This window comes from Dipodomys ordii, unplaced genomic scaffold, assembly GCF_000151885.1.
Source record: "Dipodomys ordii isolate 6190 unplaced genomic scaffold, Dord_2.0 Scaffold11, whole genome shotgun sequence".
Lineage (NCBI taxonomy): Eukaryota > Metazoa > Chordata > Mammalia > Rodentia > Heteromyidae > Dipodomys > Dipodomys ordii.
In genome coordinates, this window is record NW_012267227.1 from 12904917 (window position 1) to 12928725 (window position 23809).

At 38.0% G+C, this 23809-nt stretch overlaps 1 protein-coding gene across 3 annotated transcripts in view; it reads right to left on the reverse strand.

Moving 5' to 3' along the window:
• The window catches only part of Slc12a1 (solute carrier family 12 (sodium/potassium/chloride transporter), member 1), an 81806-nt gene that overhangs the window by 22355 nt on the left and 35642 nt on the right, over positions 1-23809 (reverse strand). For all 3 annotated transcript variants that reach the window (XM_013010100.1, XM_013010099.1, XM_013010101.1), the window contains exons 12-20: positions 23126-23233; positions 22682-22805; positions 20667-20768; positions 18145-18300; positions 15262-15361; positions 14394-14505; positions 9146-9286; positions 6619-6725; positions 1936-2018 (exon numbers count right to left, since the gene is read on the reverse strand). In XM_013010100.1, the coding sequence (XP_012865554.1) occupies positions 1936-2018; positions 6619-6725; positions 9146-9286; positions 14394-14505; positions 15262-15361; positions 18145-18300; positions 20667-20768; positions 22682-22805; positions 23126-23233 (1033 nt within the window). The remainder of the gene's footprint in view (positions 1-1935; positions 2019-6618; positions 6726-9145; positions 9287-14393; positions 14506-15261; positions 15362-18144; positions 18301-20666; positions 20769-22681; positions 22806-23125; positions 23234-23809) is intronic.

Sequence of the window (23809 nt, forward strand, 5' to 3'; positions counted from 1 at the left end):
CTGGTTACAAAAAGAATGGAGACTAGAATATTGTGTATGATCTTCAATTTCCAGCTATTCTCACAGATTGTGAGCTTCATCATCCATCTTCACCTTCTTTGCTCCAAGTCAGAAGAGCAAGAGATTTTCTTTTATTTCAGGTCAACTCGCATATCCATGTCTTTCTCTGGATTTCCCGTTGCTCCTACCTCTTATTCCATGGGCTGTCCATTTCGTTTCCCTTATCTTTGATCTCTTCTATTCACTCATGCCCATTTCCTCAGTCTGGAAACATGCCCAGATCTCCCATTTTAAGATCTACAGATCTTCTATGACCTATCACTCAATCTTGTTCCTCTCTTTGCTTCTTACTTCTCAAGATCGTTGGCCATGTCCATTTTCTCTGCTTAATCATCTCAAAGTCTCTCCTGCAATCTGGATTCCCACAGTATTCTAGAGAAGTTGCTCTCCATCTCATTCATGACCTGACTTGGCGTTTCTAGTCTATTGATGATGAATATTCTATTCTGAGCTCTTTACTCCCTGGGCTGCCATGATACCAGTTTCCTGGTTCCTTGGCCATTCTGGATCCTGCTTCCCTGCTGCTCTTTTGTGTCCTTTTTCCTGTTCCTTGGAACTCTCAATTACATACTTTTTTGGCTGGGGGTGGGGGGGGGTTATTTATAGTGTTAAGGTTTCAATTGATGTCTCCTATGCTTGTTTATGAAAACTACCATAAGAAAAACATGCATGGGTAATTTTTTTTTTTTTGGTCAGTCATGGGGCTTGAACTCTGGGCCTGGGCTCTGTCCCTCAGCTCTTCAGCTTAAGGCTAGTGCTCTACCACTTGAGCCACAGCACCACTTTTGGTTTTCTGGTGGTTCATTGGCGATAAGAGTCTCACGGACTTCCCTGCCAGGGCTGGCTTTGAACAACCATCCTCAGATCTCAGCCGCCTGAGTAGCTAGGATTATAGGCGTGAGCCACTGGTGCCTGGCTGCATGGATAATTTTAAACAACAGAAAATTCTTATAGTTCTGGAGACTAAAATTCTGAGATCAAGGTCTCAACAGAGGTAAGTATTCTGAGGCCATTGTCCATGGCTTGAAGGTGGCTGCCTGGCTACCAGGTCCTCAGGTGATGGTGGCTGTTTTAAGATATTATTTGCATCATACCTTATTTGTATGTGTGATCCACTAGTAATATATCTGTATAGTAGTTATTAGGTTGTGAGTACAGACCAAGCTTATTAATTTCATTTTACCCAGTATTTGTAACTACATAATAGCTACCCAAAACTCCCTTTGCATTAGTATCAAGTTATCAGTGGACTCTATTGTGAAGTTTGGCTGAAAAGATGGATTCACATCCCGTCCTAACATTTTCAGTAACTCTTCAAATATGAAAAAGAACGTGTTTTTTTAAAAAAAGAACATGTTTAAACCGGAATACAAGAAAACCAAATTCTATATGGAAAAACAAACAAACAGTGAGCCACTAATCTGAATTAGTGTTTCTGCCCTTGCCCTAGATTAATGATTCACAGTATGATATGTTCAGGCTGATTTCCACATTAGTTACAAACCAGTTCATAGACTCTTAAAAGCAAAATACATGTTTTCTGGAGGGAAAGAATTAATCTTCATTCTCTGCGGAAATTAATTTGGCAGGCTATAATACTGAAAGTGTTTACTTTTGTTGATGCTGGCTTTGTGGTTTTGTGATTAGAGAAGTAATTGCTAACTACCTGAATCATTCCACATTTCTGGTTAGCAAGCAAAAACCACTTGTGTTAGCAGTAGTAGTACACACACCATTGGTCAGTATTAGAAATTAAGCTTCTCTGTCAAGGAATTTTGTCTATTCTGTGTACTGTTCTACCACCCTTCTCCCCCAAATAAAGTCAGCCATATTGTAGGTGTTCAATACTGTTGATTGAATAAAGGAAGTACATACCTTGTACCTGAAGAACTTGGGAAATGTCAAACCCTTGGCTGATTCTGACTATGACTACACCAATCTCAAAATCAAATGCATCACTGAAAAAGGAAAGCAAGGTTCTTAGTGTTTTAAAGAATTCCTCTAATCCTCAAGATTTGGGTTAATACAAAAACTTGCTTCTACAATTCTGAAATAATAAAACTACTAAAATTCTTCAGAATATAGACAAGAACTGATGCTGTTTATTCTCATTTTATCCTTTTTGAATAGAGATAAGTCAGTTACTCCATAACCAACTTATTTAATACTACCAACTAGAATTTCTCACAACAGCCTATTAAACACTTTAAAATTAATTAAATATTTTATAAAGTGATCCATAGTAATATAGAATAGAGCATTTGCAGGTTGAAAACACCCCCCCCCCACACACACACATACACACTCACATTATTTTATTTTCTCAAATAGGATCTCACTATATTATATCCCATATTTGCCTGGAACTCTGCTTGACTTTATTACTCTAGTTCTCGGATTATAGGTAGACACCACCATGCCTGGACCTTTTACATTCCAGTTATCTAATTCATGGTTACAAATGTCTCCAGTCCATCTGGGGACTTTTACCATTAACTCTAGACAGACCATTTGGAGAAATGCTTTTTTTTTCAGTTAAAATAGTTAAAATATACCTCTTGTGCCTTTTCTACATCCAACCCAGTGAAATTAGATCATCTAGACTGGACCTAATGGTTCTTTATTGCCTCTCTATTTTCATAGTGTATGTTTCCTCTGGTTGTAAATATGGAAGCAAGCCAATTAATAATTTGAGTCATCTATAAACTTTGTTTCCTGAGATTTCCTTCCTAAAAATTCTTTGTAGTTGAAACCCAGAACCTGTTATCAGTAGATGACCTTCCCGCTGCACAATGTAGTCTGTGTTTCTCTACTGTGTATGCAAATAACTTTCCAATCACCAAAACCAACCTGAACTATCAGATAATGATCATTTTGGTGTAATATAAATGTCCATTCAAAATTTGATAACTCATCTTTAAGTTAATGAAGTAGATCCATTCTAAAACAGTCTGTCACAAAGTAGATTTATATTACTAAATCTTCTTTCTAATTGACTTGATTATAAAATATAGACAATGTCTTCCACAAAAATGGTTTGAATTTCTTGTTAGCTAGGATAATGGACCTCCAAGAGCATTTTCAATCTCTGGAATCGTAGAATGCATCTCTTTACATGGCAAGAGGAACTTGACATACACGATTAGGTTAAGGAGTTGGAATAGAGAGATTATCTTGGATTACCTGGGTGGGCTAACTGTAGGCACAAGGGTACTTGTAAGTGAAATTAAGAGGCAGAAGAGGAGGTCAGAGTAACGCAATGTGAGAAGGACTAGACTTGCCATGGCTGGATTTGAAGATTGAGGAAGAGGTCCAGGAGCTGTGCCTACATGTAGCTAACCTGTAGAATCTGGAAAGGTATAGGAATTTGTCCTAGAGGGGCTGGGAAGGTGACTCAGTGGTAGAACACTTGCCTTGCATGCTCGAGGTCCTGAGTTCGATTCCTCAGCACCACATAAGAAAAAAGCCGGAAGTGGCGCTGTGACTCAAGTGGTAGAGTGCTAGCCTTGAGCTGAAGAGCTGAGGGACAGCACCCAGGCCCAGAATTCAGGCCCCATGACCGGACCAAAAAAAAAAAGAAGGAATTTGTCCTAGAGTCTACTGAGAAGAATACAGCCTGTTTCACCTCTTGATTTTGGTAAGATGAGGCATTAGACTTCTAACACATAGAACTATAAGGATATAGTGTTGCTTTAAGCCACTAACATTGAGGAATTTTGTTAGAACAACCATTGAAACAGAGTCTATGTAAGAATATCATAGACATTTAGAACCTTTTATTCAAAGAAAAATGGTTAAAAAATACTACCCTTCTGTAATAGTAGCATTGTGTTAACAATAATACTGGGTTTTACTTTAAGGAATAAAAAGTTCAGAAAGGAAAATGCAATATAGGTGTGGGGTTATCTTATTTTTATAATACTTCATTGCTATAGTAGTAAAGTCACATAACTTTACTAACCCAGTAGTTTTATACTATACAAATTTGAGCCACTTTAATTAACATTGAACTTTATTACCAGGAAAACCAATTACTAACTTGTAAAAGCCAGAGGCCTCCTTGGTTCAATATTACAGGGCTCAATTATTTTGATCCCTTTGAATTTCTAGAATGTTTGGGATGGTAGGGAGGCCAGAAGAAGAGCCTAAGTAATTGTTTCTCAAATAATGATTTTTTTTGAAGATTTATACATTTCCTACTTATTTTCTTCCCTCCCTTCTTTTGTTCCCTAGTATAGAAGAACTTTTACTGAAGTGTCTGAATAATGAAGGGAGAAGATATAATTCACTTCTAACAATGTCTGGTTAGCAACTGACTGCTAATTTCTGGTTAGCTACTGATTGCTAAATATAACAAAATGGTGTTTGCAGAGCCCCAAAAGATACTAATCCTGATGTCCTAGTTTACCCTGAACCCATTGAATATAGAACACCATCAGGAGTAAGATAGCAATCATGGAGTACAGCTTTTATATGTTTGGTAAATAATGTATTTAATATGTAAGTTTTTTTCATTTTTTTTTGTCAGTGTGGGGCTTGAACTCTGGGCCTGGGCACTGTCCCTCAGCTCTTCAGCTCAATGCTAGCACTCTACCACTTGAGCCACAGCACCACCTCCAGTTTTCTGAGTGGTTTATTGGAGATAAGAGTCTTAGGACTTTCCTGCCCGGGCTGGCTTTGAACTGCGATCCTCAGGTCTCAGCCTCCTGAGTAGCTAGGACTTACAGGTGTGAGCCACCAGCACCCAGCGTAACATTTTTTTTTTTTACATGAGAAAGACTAATAAGTGAATTTCTATTTGGTCAGTCATACATATAATTTCAGATATCTTTTTAATAGAATATTTCTGTTTACTATGTTGCATCAATCTGCCTAAAATAATGCTCATTTGATGTTGGGGCATGCTTTGTGTGCTGTGCTATTCTGTGAAATCCAAACACAAGAAGTCTTGCCTGATCTTGTTGACATAAGAGATAGCTATTATGGGGGCTGGGAAGGTGGCCCAGTGGTAGAGCGCTTGCCTTGCATGCATGAGGCCCTGGGTTCGATTCCTCAGCACCACATAAGCAAAAAGAAAAAAGCCAGAAGTGGTGCTGTGGCTCAAGTGGTAAAGCGCTAGCCTTGAGCTGAAGAGCTGAGGGACAGTGCCCAGGCCCAGAGTTCAGGCCCCAGGACCGGACCCAAAAATAAATAAATAAATAAAATTTAAAAAAAAGAGATAGCTATTATGCATAGCTAAGATTACCCTTCTTGTCTGATTAAGTGTTTTTACCCATAGAAAAAGCTCCCTAGAATGTATCTCTCTGTAAGTGGGGAATTTATCATCTCCTATTCAAAAGAAGAAATCAAATCAGGTAATATATAGGTCCATAAGTACTTTGGAGGCAGCATAGCATTGGGGTTATCTGAATTTTTGAATTTACGTAGTCCTGGGTTGGAATCCTAGCTCTGTTTCTTATGGTATTGGTTTTCTAGTATGTTTCCACTTTTAAAATGGGAGCAAGATTAGTACTTACTTTAAGGGCTCCTCAGAGAATTCAATGGCTTAGTTCATGTTAAGGATACCAGTCTGGTGCTCGTTGGTCCTTTAAGATCTTCTATTGTTGTTTCTTCCCCAAAGCTTTTCAAATGCCTGGCTATTAAATGTCACATACCATCTAACCCTCACATTTGTGCATAAACCAATGCTACTACTACACTAGCAGAAGTACTAGTGTATAGCTCTCCCTGTTAGTACAGGGAGATCTGAGTCTTTGAGATAATGAACACCTTCAACTGGCCATGGCAGCCAATCCAAAATTTGGGGAGTTTTTTTTTTGTTTGTTTTGGGTCCGGTCATGGGGCCTGAACTCTGGGCCTGGGCACTGTCCCTCAGCTTTTCAGCTCAAGCTAGTGCTCTACCACTTGAGCCACAGCGCCACTTCCAGCTTTTTTCTTTTTGCTTATGTGGTGCTGAGGAATCGAACCCAGGGCCTTGAGCATGCAAGGCAAGCACTCTACCACTGAGCCACCTTCCCAGCCCCCAAAATTTGGGTAGTTTTGAAAGAACATTTTCCCTCCTTTTCTGGTTGTCCTTTGTTTTTTTGTTTGTTTGTTTGTTTGTTTTGCCAGTCATGGGGCCTGAGCTCTGGGCCTGGGCGCTGTCCCTCAGCTCTTCAGCTCAAGGCTAGCACTCTACCACTTGAGCCACAGCACCACTTCTGGCTTTTTCTGCTTATGTGGTGCTAAGGAATCGAACCCAAGGCTTCATGCATGCAAGGCAAGCGCTCTACCACTGAGCCACCTTCCCAGCCCTGTCCTTTGTTTTTACACTTGTAAATATACTTTAAAGTGACTCTAGACATTTACATTTTTCTTTGACCCTAACTTTACCTCTTCCCGATCTTCTCTAAGACTCAAAGGCCCTCCAGCTCTTGGTGCATTTTTTTCATTTTGGTAAAGAATTCAGAGGACCAGGAGAATGTGCTTAATCCAGGCAATTCACTGGCCTCACAGTGTTATATCCTGCCCTGGTTAGTGCATTACAAACAAGAATTTGTCATGGAATCCGTCACTTACTGTATAATTCCCACGTAGTTCTCAATCTCTGTCAAGGGAGCTTTCCTCCAGTTTTTTTTATATCCAATCACTAGAGTGTTTGGCTTCATTCTTCCTAAGCCTGAGGCCTAAAGGAAGGACATAAACACACAGGCAATGCTCACCATACTGGGAAACTACTACTGCAAATGAAAACTAATGTCCAAAGACTACTGAAGTAATGTTCTAAAGATTCTGAAGATGAGATTACATTTTAGTGAGTGTCCTTCATGCTCATACCCAAGCATAAAACAGAGAGATTAGTTTTAAATCATCTTAGCCATAAATGGATTTTAGATGACAGAAATGTAGCTTTTCTAAATTAGCAGTCATTTGCATTTCTTCTGACATACTCATTAAAATGGTTCAATAATTTAAAATCGAGTAAGGGTTGGCTTAACTGTTGGCACACATGTAATAACTTAGTGGTTCAAAGCTCATTTCCACCTGTTATGTCCATAATGTCATCAGTAATAAAATCCATGTTTGGAAAATTCTTATGTACAAGGACCATTGAAATCTCTCATCTTATTTATTGAAGAATGACTAGATATGTTTCTAAAACCTAATCCTCTTGCATGACAATATCATTAGTGGTTATCTTCCATATCAGAAGTTAGATGACAGGATATCAAATTCCAGTTAATCAAATTTAATTTGGCAATATTATCAAGCACCTATTAATTGCAAAGTGATATGTTAGGCACCATGAGAGATTATTGATGCATATAGCTTGGTGTGAAGTTGCTGAGAATAAGGTGGACCAGACAAGATATACATGTAATTGTAATATAGTACAAATATATAAACACAAAGGAGGGCATAGTCACACATAGAAGGAAATGGGCAATGATGGAAGAAGCTTCCTGAAATAAGCTTTGGAAGAATATCATTCTTAAAATGCACAGGAAGTCTAACAGCTCTTTCCAGCACTCATCTGGCCCTTGGTAGGCATGCAGAAGTATGGATACTGTCTTCTCCATTTCTAGAGTATGATATGTAGTATAACTTCTTAGATGGAAAGAAGTCTCTCTCTAAAATGGCATAATTGTCAATGCTTGACTTTCATGTCACTCTGTCTTGCCCACTTGCCATGACATATCAAATTTTCACTTTTATTGGAAAAAATTCATATGAATTTATACATGTTTTTTTTTCCAGGGCTGAGGACCGAACCCAGGGCCTTGTGTGCGCCTGGCGGGTGCCCTTCCGCTGGGCTAAACCCTCAGCCCCTATACATGTTTTTTTTTTTTTTTGACCATTCTCAACCAACGTAAGAATTCTTCACATACCCAGGTCTTTCGTTTCCCTGATCCTTCCTATCTCATATCTGTTTTCCAAGTCCTACTTAAAACTGGTTTTATTTTATAAATCTCCTGTGGTAATTTTATATTAATGTGTAACTTTCCCAAGACAATCAAGAGCTACTAAAAATAAGCTTACTACTAAAAGAAAAAAAATCAGCATTTTGCAATAGTATCTATTTCCATGATTTAGGAAATTAATAGAGGCAAAAAGCAGTTTGTTGTGGGTAGTAAGCATTTCAGAAATGGGTTCTCTGTTTGCACAGATACTTTTCAAGTAAGTATTCTTCAGATGTATTAGACTCAGAAAGGCATCAGATAATCTTAATTCCAAAATACTACAGCTTAAGCAATCTATATTTTTTTCTGTCCAAAGAGATCAGTTTTCTGGATGCAGTCCTTAATTCTCACAGTTCTAAAGATGGTGACTCTGAAAGCCATCTACACTATTTGGTATACATAAAACTAGGGCTTTTTAGCCATATTAGTGGAAAAAAATGAGAAGCCTAAATTTCAAAATTCTGAGAGAGTCTCTTTTATTATCTTAAAATTTTTCTGGCAGCTAAATTATAGAGATGAGAACCAAGAAAAAATTTTATGTAGTTATTATAGAAAAAGTAAAGAAGGGGAAAAATGAAGAAAGACTAAAGGATAAAAGATGGAGAACTGTGGGCTTTAATGTTAAGCTATAGAGATTACTACATTTTATTCAACATTCTGGAAATAATTCAGGAGGATGGGGAGGTTTTGTGCCCTGATCTTCATGCATTTATTCAGTTGTGTCTGGCAGCTGCCCTCACACCATTTGCAAAAGAAAGAAAGTAAAAGAATGTCTGACTTGCGTTGCTGCATGAAGTATAAGATTGCAAAAATAGTTTGAAGTTTTAATAGGATTCTGAATGTCATCAACCAGTAGAACAAATTTGCATTTCAATAAATATGGGAACAGAATGTACGCTGGTGGCCAAAGGCAACCTCATTTTCTATTTCCAACATATCCTTCTTAGTTCACTGTACTAGAGCCTCCCCTCTTTTGTTCTAGCCTTGCCTCTTCCCAAGAATTCAAAATGAATTCCTTCACCTTGGGCACTGATCTCTGATGATGCTTAGCTGCCTAACTACAGCAATTTGTTTCAGGAGCTTCATAAACATGGGGTACTAATTACCCTTTGCTCCCATGGTAACTCTTTTAAGGCCACCCTTACCTGAAGGAGACTTCGGACACCATCTCTGAAGCAGTCTGCTGCCACAGCAGCATAGAAAGCCTTGATTTTGTTCTTTATAAGCCAAGCCTGTTTTTTAGCCATACCGCTGTTCATCTCCTTAACACACAGCTTGCGCGGTCCCTGTACAACACAATGAAAAATCAGTTAGAAGCCTTGCTATTATACATCACACTTGCTGTTGTTTTCTAAAAGACAGAAATAGCCAGCAATGCCCTATTGACTTAGAAAATGGGAAAGAAAGTAAAACACCTTCTAAAGCAGGTTCACACTGTTTAGGAGAGAACCTGTATTGCTCACATTACTCACTTTTCACCCTCAAATGCCCAGGCTTATTAACACTTGTTTAATGAACTGCCGCACAGTGAATGAAGGGAAAATCTGAGGGCATGGTGGCACACAAGGAAAGAAGTGAAAATGTGATTGAAGAGGCTCAGGATAAATACACAATCAACCTTTGACTCAAAAGTAAGAGCAACTTTTAAGAACACCAAAGAAATCTCCACCAGAGTCCAATTTCCAGAAATGGACAGAGCTCATGGGAGCCAGAACACATGAGCTGCAAATCTTGCCATGCACTGTACATCTTGACAATTCTATTAGGCGGATGCATTGCTCTTTTGTGTTGTAAGAAGGCCCTTGTGTCACTTTTCCCTGTATAGTTTTGATAAACTTCCACTCAAATCAACATTTCTTCTCACTCTGTGAATTTGGCGGGGACACAAATTCACATCGCTAAGACATAAAAAGAGTAGAGATGACGAAGAGAAAAGAAGGCAGGTGTTGTGATGGGCATTTTATAATTTCAAACTAGTTTTATACTAAAAATTTCATTTCACTTAGGATCTTGACGAAATGTGGTCTGAGTCTGAAGTGGGCTCAAGATTCTGCATTTCTGCCAGGCTCCTAGGTTACATAGATGCTGCTGGTTATTAGACAATCTCAAAGAATCTTTAATAAGGAGAGGAAGGACATTGGAATGTGTGAAAATGAGTCCAGGCTTTGCAGTCAGGCCGAATTGGTCTAAAATCTGAACTTGGCCATTCGGGAGGTTTTGATCATATCTGAACTTTGAAGATTTATTCCAAAAATGGGAATGAACTCTCTTTCCTGAATAGTTGCATTAAGCAGTAATAATATGGTACTCAGTACTATGTCTGAAAAAGAGTATCTGACATTGATTTTTCTTATTTGGAATGAGTGCTCACCATCTCATTAAAACCTCCTTTCTAATTCTCCTACCATGTTTGTTCTATAATGGAGCTGAGAGCACACAAACTCAGGAGTTGGGCTTGAATCAGGCTTTGTCATTAACAAGCTGATACTTTTAGTGTGTCACCTGACTTCCTTTATGTGTGCTGTGTAATTGTTTTGGTTGTCACTGCCTGGTATGATAGCCTTTATCCACATGTCAGCATTTGAAATGTGGCTCATCCAGATTGAGGGACATTGGTAGTATAAAACCTATAATGTATTTTGAAGCCTCAGTATAAAAATAATATAAAACAACTCATTAATATTTCTGTGTTGACTGAATATTAAAATGATATTTTAGGTTGTTGAGGTAAATCAATTCTTAAAATAGCATTACCTATTTATTTTTACCCTTTTAATTAACCATTAGAAGGTTTTAACTTCTACATGTGGTACATATTATATTTTTGTTACACAATGCTAGGTGAGCTTGGTGTTACATCTGTTTTTATATTTTGTTTAAATTAGATCAAGTTTTAAAAAATATATTGTGATTTTCCAATACGCTTTCTAGGGCCTGCTAGTATCTGAATCATTTTGGTTGACTTACATTAAAATTATAAAGATTCTTCAAGGAAGATAGAAAAGTTAGAGAAGTAGGGAAGAAATTTATTAAATTGGAAGACCTGGACATAAGAAAGATATATTATTTTGGATCAAATTTAGCTCAGGTTTCCAGACTGTCAATGTATTTCAAACTATCAATCCATCTGTGCGCATTCTAGATATCACCTACACTCAGGAATGAAGAAGTATTTTATTGAAGCAAGTTGAATGGTAACAGTAGCCATTAGATAAAGAAAAAAAACCACTGGCTAAAAATCATGATTGGATCATCAGTATATTGATCATCATTATATTGAATCACACCACAATGACTATGAGCCCCTGAGGAAAATGGCATTTATTTAAATAAATACAGTCTAGCAGATGTCTATTCATATTACAGAAATCCAGATTAAACATTAATTGTGACAGAGAGATTTATTTTAATGACTAAGCTTGTGGTACTGAGAAGTCATAAAAATATTTCATGCAAAATCTCTTTTTGCTAAAAGGGAGCATAATACCCTTACAGCACACTTATTAATGAGAAGCAAAGATGCAGTGCAAATGTATCAAGGATAAAGCAAACTAACAACAAGAGAAAGTGTCTTGGAATGCAATTATTTAACATTCAACTATGTCATAATCACACAAAGGACTTTACCACCCAATTAATAGATGATAGAGCTTTAGTCAGAATTTCAGAATATGACTGTAGAAATCAGTTCAGAATTTGGAGCAAAGAAAACAAGGATTTTTTTGTATACACTATGACAATGATTCAGAAGTGGGTCAAACAATTTCTAATTAGTCTGGAGAAGTTGATAGGATACTACTTCAAATGAATGAATATTATGAAAAAGAATTTGCAGTAAGATCCAATAGAAGAATGTGAGCCTGGTGATATTCTTTCCAACTTTTATTTCATTTCATTTTTTTGCCAGTATGGTGTTTGAACTCAGAGCCTTGTGCTCATTGGGTTGGTGCTTTATCACTTGAGCTCCACCTATAGGCCAGCTTTTTGCTGGTTATTTTGGAGAAGAGTCTTGCAGTCTTTTCTGCCTGGCTTGACCCCAAATGATGATCATCTGGACCTCAACCTCCTCAGTAGCCTGGGCTTATTAACATTTGTTTAATGAACTGCCTCACAGTGAATGAAGGGAAAAGCTGAGGGCATGCATGGTGGCACAAGGAAAGAACTGAAAAGAGTTTGCAATGAAGGATTACCACTGGCACCTAGCTCCAATTTTTGATAGATTGATTGATTGATTTAGTCGGTCGTGGGGCTTGAACTCTGGGCATAGGCGCTGTCCCTCAGCTCTTCAGCTCAAGGCGAGTGTTCTACCACTTGAGCCACAGCACCACTTCTGGGTTTTTGTTGGTTAATTGGAGATAAGAATCTCATGGACTTTCCTGCCCGGGCTGGCTCTGAACCATGATCCTCAGATCTCAGTCTCCTGAGTAACTAGGATTACAATCGTGAGCCACTGGCTCCTGCTTTATTATTCTTTTTAAAACATTGTGCTCAATATTTGGTTGAGGAAGTTTATTATTCTTTTTAAAACATTGTGCTCAATATTTGGTTGAGGAAGTAACTTACTAGAAAGTCATTTAACTGATACATTACTATTGTCTGTCCCCACGAGAATATTAGTGAATGGGAGCAAGACTTCTGGACTCTCCATGGAACGATCAGAACAGTAAGGTATAATGTAATGCAACATATATGTCAAACAATCAGGGTCGTGCAAAGGAAATGATACTTTAGTATCTTAATTCTTTATTGCGGTTAGGGCCACAAAGGGTTAATTAAAAGCAATATTTCCTGTCTCGATAGAAGACCTTTCCCTCCCTTGCCAATATATGACTTTTTATATGGCCAGTTCATTTCTCCAGTCCCAAAGATATTTTATTGCCTGCTAAACTAAGTTTTCTCTAAATTGCTAGAGAAGAAAAACACCTCCAAAACCACTTCGCTATTATATTGGCCAAAATGAAATTCACTAATCCAGGGCACCAAAGTTGATAATAGGAGAGAAGGGGTTGTGATAAGCTTTCAGAAATCCCTCTGGAGTCACAGCTGGTCGTTACTTAATCTGTCAATCTTAGATACTCCGTAGGATTCTCTTCACTCCTTGCTGGATAATTGCATTTAGCGATATTGTTCGAGTTTCTGTCATATAAGCACTGAGAGGAAATACAATATGACCAACGTGATTCATATGGCATTTAGAATATCGCCAAGTATTAAAAAAAAAAGAGGTAAAGTTCGGCTCACAGGGGTGTGTAGTAAATTAGCCCTCCGTGTCTCCACAGAGCTGGCTACCCCTGGGCTCACACAACTTCCTGATGCCCTTTTCTCGGCAGACATTGGCACCTGATTGTAACCTGATTCCCAAGGATATCAGTTCACTGAGGCTGTCTCCTCCTGGTGTAAGACAAAGCACACTGAGGTGGTCTAGACCGAAATCCCAACTCTGCCACTCACTTGTCATGCGACCCAGTATCATCATTGAATTATCGTGAATGTCAGTCTCTAATCAGTAAAATGAGAACAAAGTTCTGTGCTTTTCTGTCCCATAGGCTCTTGTATGTTTCAAATTAAGAAAATTTGTTTTGAAGTGAGTAGCAAAAAAAAGAAAAACTGTAGGAAGATTCTTTGAAGAATAGGTAAGTATGCAAAGAGTATCAAGACACGTTAATTGATGAGGATTTTCTTTGACGGATGAAAATTTTAAGTTATGTGTGTGTGTAAGAAAGAGAGACAGTGTGGGAGAGACAGAGTTATGGGAATACAGGTAGGGATAGGATAATTTGGAGCATTTAGCCTTATTTTTACCTTAATTTTACAAGACCAGTGCTCTAACCCCTGAGCTATGGAGCCCTCACCTTTTACCTTATTTTTAATGCTATCTGCCACTTGAGAAATTGATCAAGGATTATGGCCTAAATTTTAGCTCCTACTTTGAGCTTGAATACTTTCCCTAGGGAAACCACCAGTAAACTTCCTGACCAAAAGGGAATTTATTCAGCAGTTTATCTAAGGCATTTCTGTATGGTTCTCTCCTCATTGGTGAATCTGTATAATAGCGCTCTATCTGGCTCATTCTAATCCTTTAAATTTCTGTGGACAGTTATCACCCCAAATGCTTTCATTTTATTTCCGAGCCAGTTCCAAGTTTTCTCGACTCAGAAGCCATCATTTGGAAATATTTATCACTTTTAGTTGGTCTCCTGTGAAATCAAAAATACATATGATCTACTCATTTAAATTCAGGGTCATGGACTCTTGCTAGTCTGTGCTCTATGAATCAAGAGAGAGGGGCTGCTGCTATTTTCCTATTACTGAATCTGTCTTCTCTGCTCACCTAAAATAACCCAGGGTGAGCATAGAGGAAAAAGCACTTTGCTTGGATGAAGTGGCTCTTACCACAAAGACCTCACAGCAGATGCATAGGCCACTGTTCTTGGTAAAGGCATGTGTTATGTCCAAGAGAGCAGGTCTTGTCATGGGTCCTCCGGTCAAGACGATACACTGGGGCCTGAAAGTCAGAGAAGATGATGTGAGAATTGGCCATCCCAAGAAGTCTGTGAGCCCAGAACCCATAGAAATGGCAGGTATAGAAATCTTGGCCAAATGAGACAACACCTTTCTCATTTTAGGTTTCCCACCAGAAAGCTTGATTCATCCCATCTATCCAATCCATCCTTCCATCTTTGGATTCTTACTTTAATTAGTCACAGTGAGCACGTAACAGGAAAAAGGTAATCTTGGAGTCCCCCCTCGGTCTTTTTCCTCTGGAAAACATCTTACCCCAAATCCCAACACAACCTGCCCCTCTCCAGCCAGTATTTCTGTGCCCTATTTCTTTATCTTCCTTGCAAGCTTGCTTATTCAAAATAGGCTATAATATAATAAAGAGTGAGAAATACTACTTCTGCTAGGCAATTGGGTAAGCCATAAAGCATTAAGCAGAATGGAGACAATATCAATGATGGGGATTTGAGAATATATTTCTAGAAATCAACTTATTTAGACCACTTTGTCTACCTTGATGCACAGTGGATACCCGGGTTCGTTAACACTGTGTGAGGCTGTTGCTGGGTGGGCATAGCTCAGTGTGGAAGGAAAGAAGCATTTAATGGCAAGAAGCGCTGTTGTAAAAACCGTTGGTTTTTGTTGCTCATATTTTGGCATATCCTTGTAAAAGCTTGGAACTACTCTAATTTATTTGTCTTCTATAGAGGAAAGCCACTGCTATTGTAGGATGCCAGGGTATCTGAGAAGCCAGCATTACCTGAAATTTTTCACATGATCTTCCACTGTGGTTAATTCTAGAGCATTGTCTAAAGCACTCACATAGGAAAGAGCCTGTGTGGAGGATCCCCAGTTCACATCTGTAGATAAAGGAGGAAATTGGCACAGATAGCATTGACCTTTTCTGTGTACACCATGAATACTTGTTTTTACAAGACAATCATTTCTATAACTTTCCTTGGCTATGAAAAGCAGTGACAACTGTCCAAATCAGAGAAAATATAGCATTGTATTTCCTAGAATGAACATTATATCCTTTCTTGAACATTATCTGAGACCTCTTTACAGCTAAACATCAGTCTGTAAAGTTGCAGACCCAGGAAACTTGCTTAATAGGAAAGTCTGGGTAATAGTGGTAACGAAGGCAAAGTTCAAGGGATTGTCATAAATTCTTGAATTTGAAAGCAAAGAAAAGGGATTTCTGTGCTCATGGATAGTGTATAGTCATCTTCTGTATCGAAGAGTAAAACTGAATAGCTTAGGATTTTTTTATTATGGATTGAAATATTAACCAGATTCTTTTACATTGTATGAGGGGACAGTTCTTGATAAGAATATGTAGATCCACCTGAAATGATGAGCAGAGTCTGTTTTCCCCACTCAAAAAAGTGAGATCAGTTAATTAACTGATAAAAAGGTTAATATTAAGTATTGGCGGTGCTCCAGGCACTATGCATACCTTATGGTGTTTATTCTTTTATATATATATATATATATATATATATATATCATATATATATATGATAAACCTGTCCTGGTCAATTGGATGTTTATATCTTAAAAATGAATCTTGAACCCACCTAACACAATATATAAAAATTAACTCGAAGTGTATAATAGGGCTTTACTGTAATTAAGAAACTACTAAAACGCATAGAAGTTTGTGACCTTATATTAAGGTAAGATATCTTATATTAAGGTAAGATATCTTACATCATTTACAAAACGCCAAGCCCTAAAAGAAATAAATCAAAAATAAATTAGATGTTATAAAAATTAAGGATTTCTGTTTTCAAAACAAAGTATAAGAAAAATGAAAAGATAAACCACAGGTACAGAGAAAATATTTCCAAAACACACACTGTGAAAAGATTTGCCTCCAGGGTATATAATGAATACTCACAATTGATCATAAGAAAATAAAAAGTGACTGAATGATTTAAAGAAGATGTATGGATTGCATATAAGATATTTACTATAATTAGTCACCGCAAAAGTAAATTAAATCACAACGAGTATCACTCTATATCAATATCAATTATATCTTCTTAAGAAATCAACTGATACTAGGCATTAGTGGCTCACATCTGTAATTCTAGCTGCTCAAGAGGCTAAGATCTGATCTGAGGATCGTGTTTTCAAGCCAGCCCAGGCAGGTAACACTGCAGGACTCTTACCTCCAATAAAATACCAAAAAAGTCCAGAAGTGGAGCTGTGGCTCAAGTGATAGTGTTAGCCTTAAGTAAAATAAGCTTAGGGACAGCACTCAGGCCCTGATTTCAAGTCCCAGGACCACCCCGCAAAAAATCAACTGACACTATTTACATACTGATAAAGATGTAGAGCAACAAGGAATTTCTTGTTGGCAAGAATGAGAACAAAAATGATCACAAAAATTTTAACCTGGAAAACAATTTGGCATTTTCCTGTTAAGTTATATATACACTTAGTATGTAAACAGAATCTTACTTTTAGATCTTTACCCAAGAATCCACATAGGTCCACATAAAGTCCTACATATGAATATCTATAGCAGCTTTACATGTAATCACCCTATGCTGTATATAGTGCAGGTATCAATCAACTATCCATTAACAACAGAACATTTTTACAAGTTGTTATTTATATAACAGAATCTTACTCAATAATACGAAAGAAAAAAATCAATTTATTCATGCAACAACAAAGATATATCTAAAACATTGTGCTAAGTAAAAGAAGGCACACATAAAACTATATACTATGGTATATTTATAAGATATTCTCAGAAATATGAAGCTATAGGTTCAGACATTAGAAAAACAGTTTCTTGGAGCTATTTGGGGGCAGAGAGAGATTGATTACACAGAATTGTAAAGAAACGTTGGAGAATGGTGCAAATGGGCTCCATTATGATTCAGTGGTAGATAATGGACTAAGTTTGTCAAAACTTAAAAACTATACATCAAAAAAGGCTGAATTTTTTCCACATTAAAAAATGTGTCATGCCGGGTGCTGGTGGCTCACACCTGTAATCCTAGCTACTGAGATCTGAGGATCATGGTTCAAAGCCAGCCTGGGCAGGAAAGTCTGTGAGACTCTTTATCTCCAATAAACCATGAGAAAACTGGGAGTGGTGCTGTGGCTCAAGTGGTAGAGCAATAGCCTTAAGCTGAAGAAGAACTGAGGGACAACACCCAGGCCCAGAGTTCAAGTCCCACAACTGAAAAAAAAAATGTGTCATGCTTTTCTTTTCTAACATATAGTATAATTTTACAGTGAAATCAAATGTGTATGCACGTTAGGATTTTAATAGCACTTGATTCACAAATCTGAAACATCTTTTTACAATCCTCAGTTGTGTAATTTTTCATTCAATTTGAAAAGTTCCTCATTAATAGTTAAAAAGCCCCCATTCCAAAATATGTAAAGTATACTAGTGTATAATGTCTAGTGTCAAACATTACTGTGAATATTAAACGAATATATGGCATGTAATAGGTGCTTAAATAAGTGTTCAACAAAGTTAAGTTATTGTTATTCTCGTTACTTATATCACTACTGTCTACCATATACATGACAAACCTAACAGAAGTTGTTAACAGTTGATGAACAGGTAGAGAAATTTGGAAACCCCATCCTAGGATTTCTTTTCTTGCCTTACCTGGCTTCTTATAAGTCACATAGATATAGAGGGATAACTCAATGACATAGGTGATGACAGCTGCCCACCAGTTGATAACAAACATGACAGCACAGCACAGAATAGCTCCAAAAAGAGACACCCACATATTGTAAATTCCATATGCAGGTCTCCATCCTGGAAGTAAAGATAAAAAATGTACACAGACAATTTACACACAGCATCTGTCATACTATGGTGTATTATAGGAATTTGGGTAACGTTTTTTTTCCCTGCCATAAAAATTAGAATTTGTGTGTGTGTGTGTGTGAGAGAGAGAGAGAGAGGGAGAGAGAGAGGGAGAGAGAGAGAGGGAGAGAGAGAAAGGGAGAGAGAGAGGGAGAGAGAGAAAGAGAGGGAGAGAGAGGAAGAGAGGAGGAGAGAGAGGGAGAGAGAGAGGGAGAGAGAGAGAGATGGAGAGAAGAAGAGAAAGAGGGAGGGAGAGAGGAGGAGAGAGAGAGGGAGAGAGAGGAAGAGAGAGAGGGAAGGAGAGAGGGGGAGAGAGAGAGCGCAGGACCCTAACTTGGTACCTGGCACTTTTGTTCATTAGCTAGCACTCTACCAACTGAGCCATACCTATAACCCCCACAATTTGCTAATACTTTTCTATGAATGTGGATCTCTGGTCTACAAAAGTGGTGGTTACCCCCAGTAGGAAGCTTAATGTAAAATTTAGAAAACATTTAACATCTGGAAAATGTACAATCACAGACCCCTCTAAACCCTAATTGCCTTCCCAAATTACTAAACCTTAACGATCTCTAAATTTGTGTAAAGGAGGTAAGAGGAACTTCTTGGTTGTCAAGAAAGAAGGTTGATTCAATGAACTTTTTGCTTATGGGAAAGACAAAGTAATCAGGGAGTTAATACTTTTGACTTCCTAAAAGGTCTTCCATTCCTCCAAGAAGATAGTGCATGTCCATTTATGGGAAAAGGGAGAAATTTCTCTAGCAATGACTTCTTAAACTCAGTGCAACAGTATGTCATACATTTTCTAATGAAAATACTTCTCACAATTCCTATAAACAAAGGAGGTTTCCATGTTCGATTCATCCTCTGAACTGAAAGAAGCTAGGAGACAATATGACCAAAATGGGAAACTCAGCTGGGTGCCGGTAGCTCACGCTTGTAATTCTAGCTACTCAGGATGCTGAGATCTGAGGATCATGGTTCAAAGCCTGATCTCCAATAAACCACTAGAAAACCAGAAGTGGTGCTGTGGCTCAAGAGGTAGAGCGCTCGCCTTGAGCTAAAGAGCTGAGGGACAGTACCTAGGTCCAGAGTTCAAGCTCCACAACTGACAAAAAAAAAAAAAAGACAGAAAGAAACTCTGATTGGGAAGATAGAGCTGGTCTGTGGCTGAAGGTTGTTTTAAATTTGGAGTTGCTAAAACACAACAGAACTTTAAGTCTTCTGGAGCAATTTCCTATAGGACCACAAGATGGAACTAGCATTTCAAGAACATCATTAGAAATACTCATTTCGTAAGTCTGGCTTTCTGAGTATGAGTAAATATGGCACGGAGAGGAAGAGGGAGAGGCCAAGAAGAGTCGTTTCCTGGGTTTTTGTTTCTACATATCTCTTTTTCTATTTTTTTTCCTATTTTTTCTCTTTCTTCCCATTTCGTCTTTTTACTCTTGCTTCTGCTAACCTGTATAACTTGGCCTTTGGAAAAATTAATGGTCGTACATGATGTGGCATCGCACAAAACTACACCAAAACTCTTCAGTTTTCTTCTGTAACCTAGGAGCCTTGGGTGAATCAAAGCTCCTCTTGTATCTATGTTTATTCTTACTGGCAACAGGTTTTCCAAAGGAGAGTTGGGACGGCAGTGGGCTCTAAAATTTATATTTACAGTTTTTGATAAAATCCTTTGGGTGAAGAACTTTCTAAGGGTGGATAATACCAACTCTATTTTGGTGGAAAGGCAGAAGGAACTGGCCATTGGAAACAAAGAGGAGGTGAGGAGTGGCTATAACAGGGGAAAGTAGTTGCTGTAAAGTTTTGAACAACTTTAAACCACAGCCCAAAAAGTACACGGATGCCCACGGCATCAACGTGAATCTGCGTTGCCTGCACTCAGCAGGTAATTATGGGAACTACTCATCCTTCTCTTCTGCACCACCGGGAAGGAAACAAATTGATAGTAAGGAAGTCTCAAATATATACATTTATTCCACTTCTGTGGTCACTTTCACCCTGGAAATAAATAGTGGTGTTTTTCTACTGCTGAAATAAATGTGGTTTCTCTTGCAATGAATAATTTATTGCCACAGGAGAAAATTGACTTTCCGGTTGGTCAAAAAGGCCATTGCTCACATGATTCTTTTTCTATTTCAGAAGTCATCTCCCAACTCACCAAAATAAAGTAGATTACGCTGCCCACTAGGATATAAGAAAACATATAAACACAGATTGAACATTTTTCACTAACTTATTTCATTTGATTGAGACAAATTAACTGTTTGCTTAGGGTTATGTTAGTTTTTGAAACGTCATCTTACCTGGAGATTTGGCATAAGAGGCATGGAAGCAGGAGAAATTAATAAGCGCATATGAGGCCAGGAAAAAGTTGGAGATAATGGGAGCAATGACGTTCAGTTCCGCTGTAATAGAAGCAGAATTGAACATGTACGTTTGAGTGATGAGATTGGGGGCTGAACAGCTGTTATAGCCTGGAAGCTTGACTTTATTTGGAAATTGAAAACACAGCCAGCATCTGTCAAAGTTTAAGAAGGTAGCGATTTTTCTTTGGCGCTACATATATGCTTTTATCCGGAGTTTCCATAAAGTGAGAATCTGGATAACCCTACCAATCAGAACATAGACAATCAGGATGTCTAGCTACAAAAAAATAAAAATCCATGTGGAGTGGATGGAAGTTTTGAGGACTGAGGTTACCATGGTGTTTAGAAGAGTGTTAAATATCTTTGCTGAAAGCCTCATTGTGAAGAACTTTCTAAGCGTGGATAGTGTCAAGTCTAATGGCAGGAAGGCAGAAGAAACTATTGGCCAATGAAAGCAAAGAAGAAGTAGAAGGTGAAGAAGATATATATATATATATATATATATACACGTATATATACATATATATATATATACGTATCTATACATATATATGTATATACGTATATATATATACCTCTGCTATACCTGTTTTAGGTTCCCCCAACTTAAATGTTCTCTGCCATATGCAACCAAAAGGCTCTTTGTGGTAACAGACTAAATAGTGGTCCATCAGATATTCCCAATATGTTCTCTTTGACTTTCAGGACTTGAGTTACTCTTCATACTTTCCCCCATCTTTACTTTTGCCTCTTAAAGGCTTGCCAAATGTATTTTTACCTTAATGGCTAAATACCTAGTATGATGTAATCCCAGGTGGATTTTTTTTTACTGCTCAATATAAGTTAAAATAGAGACATCAGATATTTATCCATCTTAATGACATAATCATAGGTGCCAACTGGGTCTGATTCCAGAACATAAACACTAATAAGGGAATGGGAAAAAAAAACTACTGCCATAAAGCTTGTGCATAGAGCTAATCTATGTTGTTCTGAAAGAACAATTTTAAAGGTTATCGTCTAATTTATACGAAACTTTTAAAACCTTGCTCTGTGATCATTTAAATGCAGTAGAGAGCAATAATTTGAGGTCCTAAAGGTTAAACTACATAATTGAACCATCTCTCTGTATAATCACTTTTTATTTAAATTCTTCAAAACCTGACAAACATACAGAATTATATATTCCCTGCTTTCACACCATAGAAATCTTATGAAGATTCATAAGATTCATGTGGGTGTCCTAAGTAATGATGTAGAAACCTCACTGTCTGGCCTCATACACTAAGGAAAGCTTGGAGCCTAGGCATAGATCCACCCCAACCTTGCCTTTTTGTTCTTTTCTTCTGATGTGCTCACCAGCAAAGTTGGAGCCTTAGGGAAGAGAAAAGAATATACAGGCTATAGTTGATGAGTATGCCTTTCCAAGTGTATGTAGATATTCCTACATTGCCTGAGGAAAGGAAGTCAAGATGGAAGTGTAGGTAAGTACATATCAAATATTAAAGTCTACATGTCTTTTTGTGGAACTTATACAATGCAGATTGCTATCCTCATAGATTCTGACTGAGAAACTGGATTTAGGAAGAAAAATCCGTACTTTCACAAATATAGTGATATTGAATACATGGTTAATGAACTACATTGGCATGGGCTATTCTACTGTACTAGCTTATATAGCAATGGATATAGCACTGCACCTGGTAACATTGATTCAGTTATATTAGGTTGGACCAGTTTTCAACATTCAGATTCCAAGAATAAAGTCCAGGGTCTACCTTAAGTTCCTCAAAGGACCTCTTTGCACAAGGATTTCTCATTTCCTTCTTAGACAGATTCCAATATTCCCAAATGAAATCTTAAACATAAAGCAGGTAATTTCTCAAACAGAAAGGAAAAGCCTGAGTAATCATAATTCTTTGGCTTTCCGTAAGAACCAGAAAACTACAAACCAATAAGAATAAACGCCATGGCTATCAAAAAAGTGAGAAAATATCCTCTCAGGGGCTCGTTGTTTTTCCCGTATCCCTTTGCAAAGAACTGCAGTCCTTTGAAGATGTTGTCCTTGCACAGGGCCTAATAGAAAAGAAGAGGAGACATTTGTCATTTATATTTATGCACTGTCATTTTCTCTAGGTGATTCAAACAAGAAGATTTGGGGGAAAGATTAAACGATACACAATACGAGGCACAAGTGAACTCTGCAGTTTATCATTCTTTATATTATTCGAATCGATCTTGACTATGTGGCAGACATAGCACTTGAGCCAGATGCAAACACTAGCCATTGCAGAAAATGATGGGAAGTGATTGCTGGTGAGAATGAATATTTCCACTTGATTCCCATGCAGGGGAAATAGCAATAGAGAAAAGCACAGGCTCCATGTCTGAATTACCTGGAATACTTTGGGTGCACTGACAAGAGAGGCCAGGGCAGAGGAAAGTGTGGCAGAAAAGATTCCAGCAGTAATGAGAGGCCCAAAGCCTGACACCATGCTCATCACCTTGAGGAGAGAAATTTAGGTTAGGAGACTCATCCAACAGTTTTTTGTTTTTAAACCCCACACACCCAAATCTCAATGCAAATGCGTTCCTCTCTACTTCCTGTGATTTGGAATCTTTTATAAACTAATTGCTTCTAAAGAGATTCCCCCCGCCCCCACCTTCATTCTTAAGATCTTAGTATTGGGCTGGGAAGGCGGCTCAGTGGTAGAGCGCTTGCCTTGCATGCATGAGGCCCTGGGTTCAATTCCTCAGCACCACATAAACAGAAAAAGCTGGAAGTGGCGCTGTGGCTCAAGCAGTAGAGCGCTAACCTTGAGCTGAAGAGCTGAGGGTCAGCGCCCAGGCCCAGAGTTCAGGCCTCACGACTGGACCCCCCAAAAAAATTTTAAAAAAATCTTAGTATTTTATTCTTTCAAAATGGAAAAACGTGAAAAATACTAAATATTCACCACAATCTATTTAGAAGATACTGGAAGAAAAAAGTGAAGAATGCAATAGTTTCCAAGATTTTGACAACATTTTCCCCATTTTCTTTGTATTCATATGTTTCTTGGATGGTGGGAAATTCCATACCG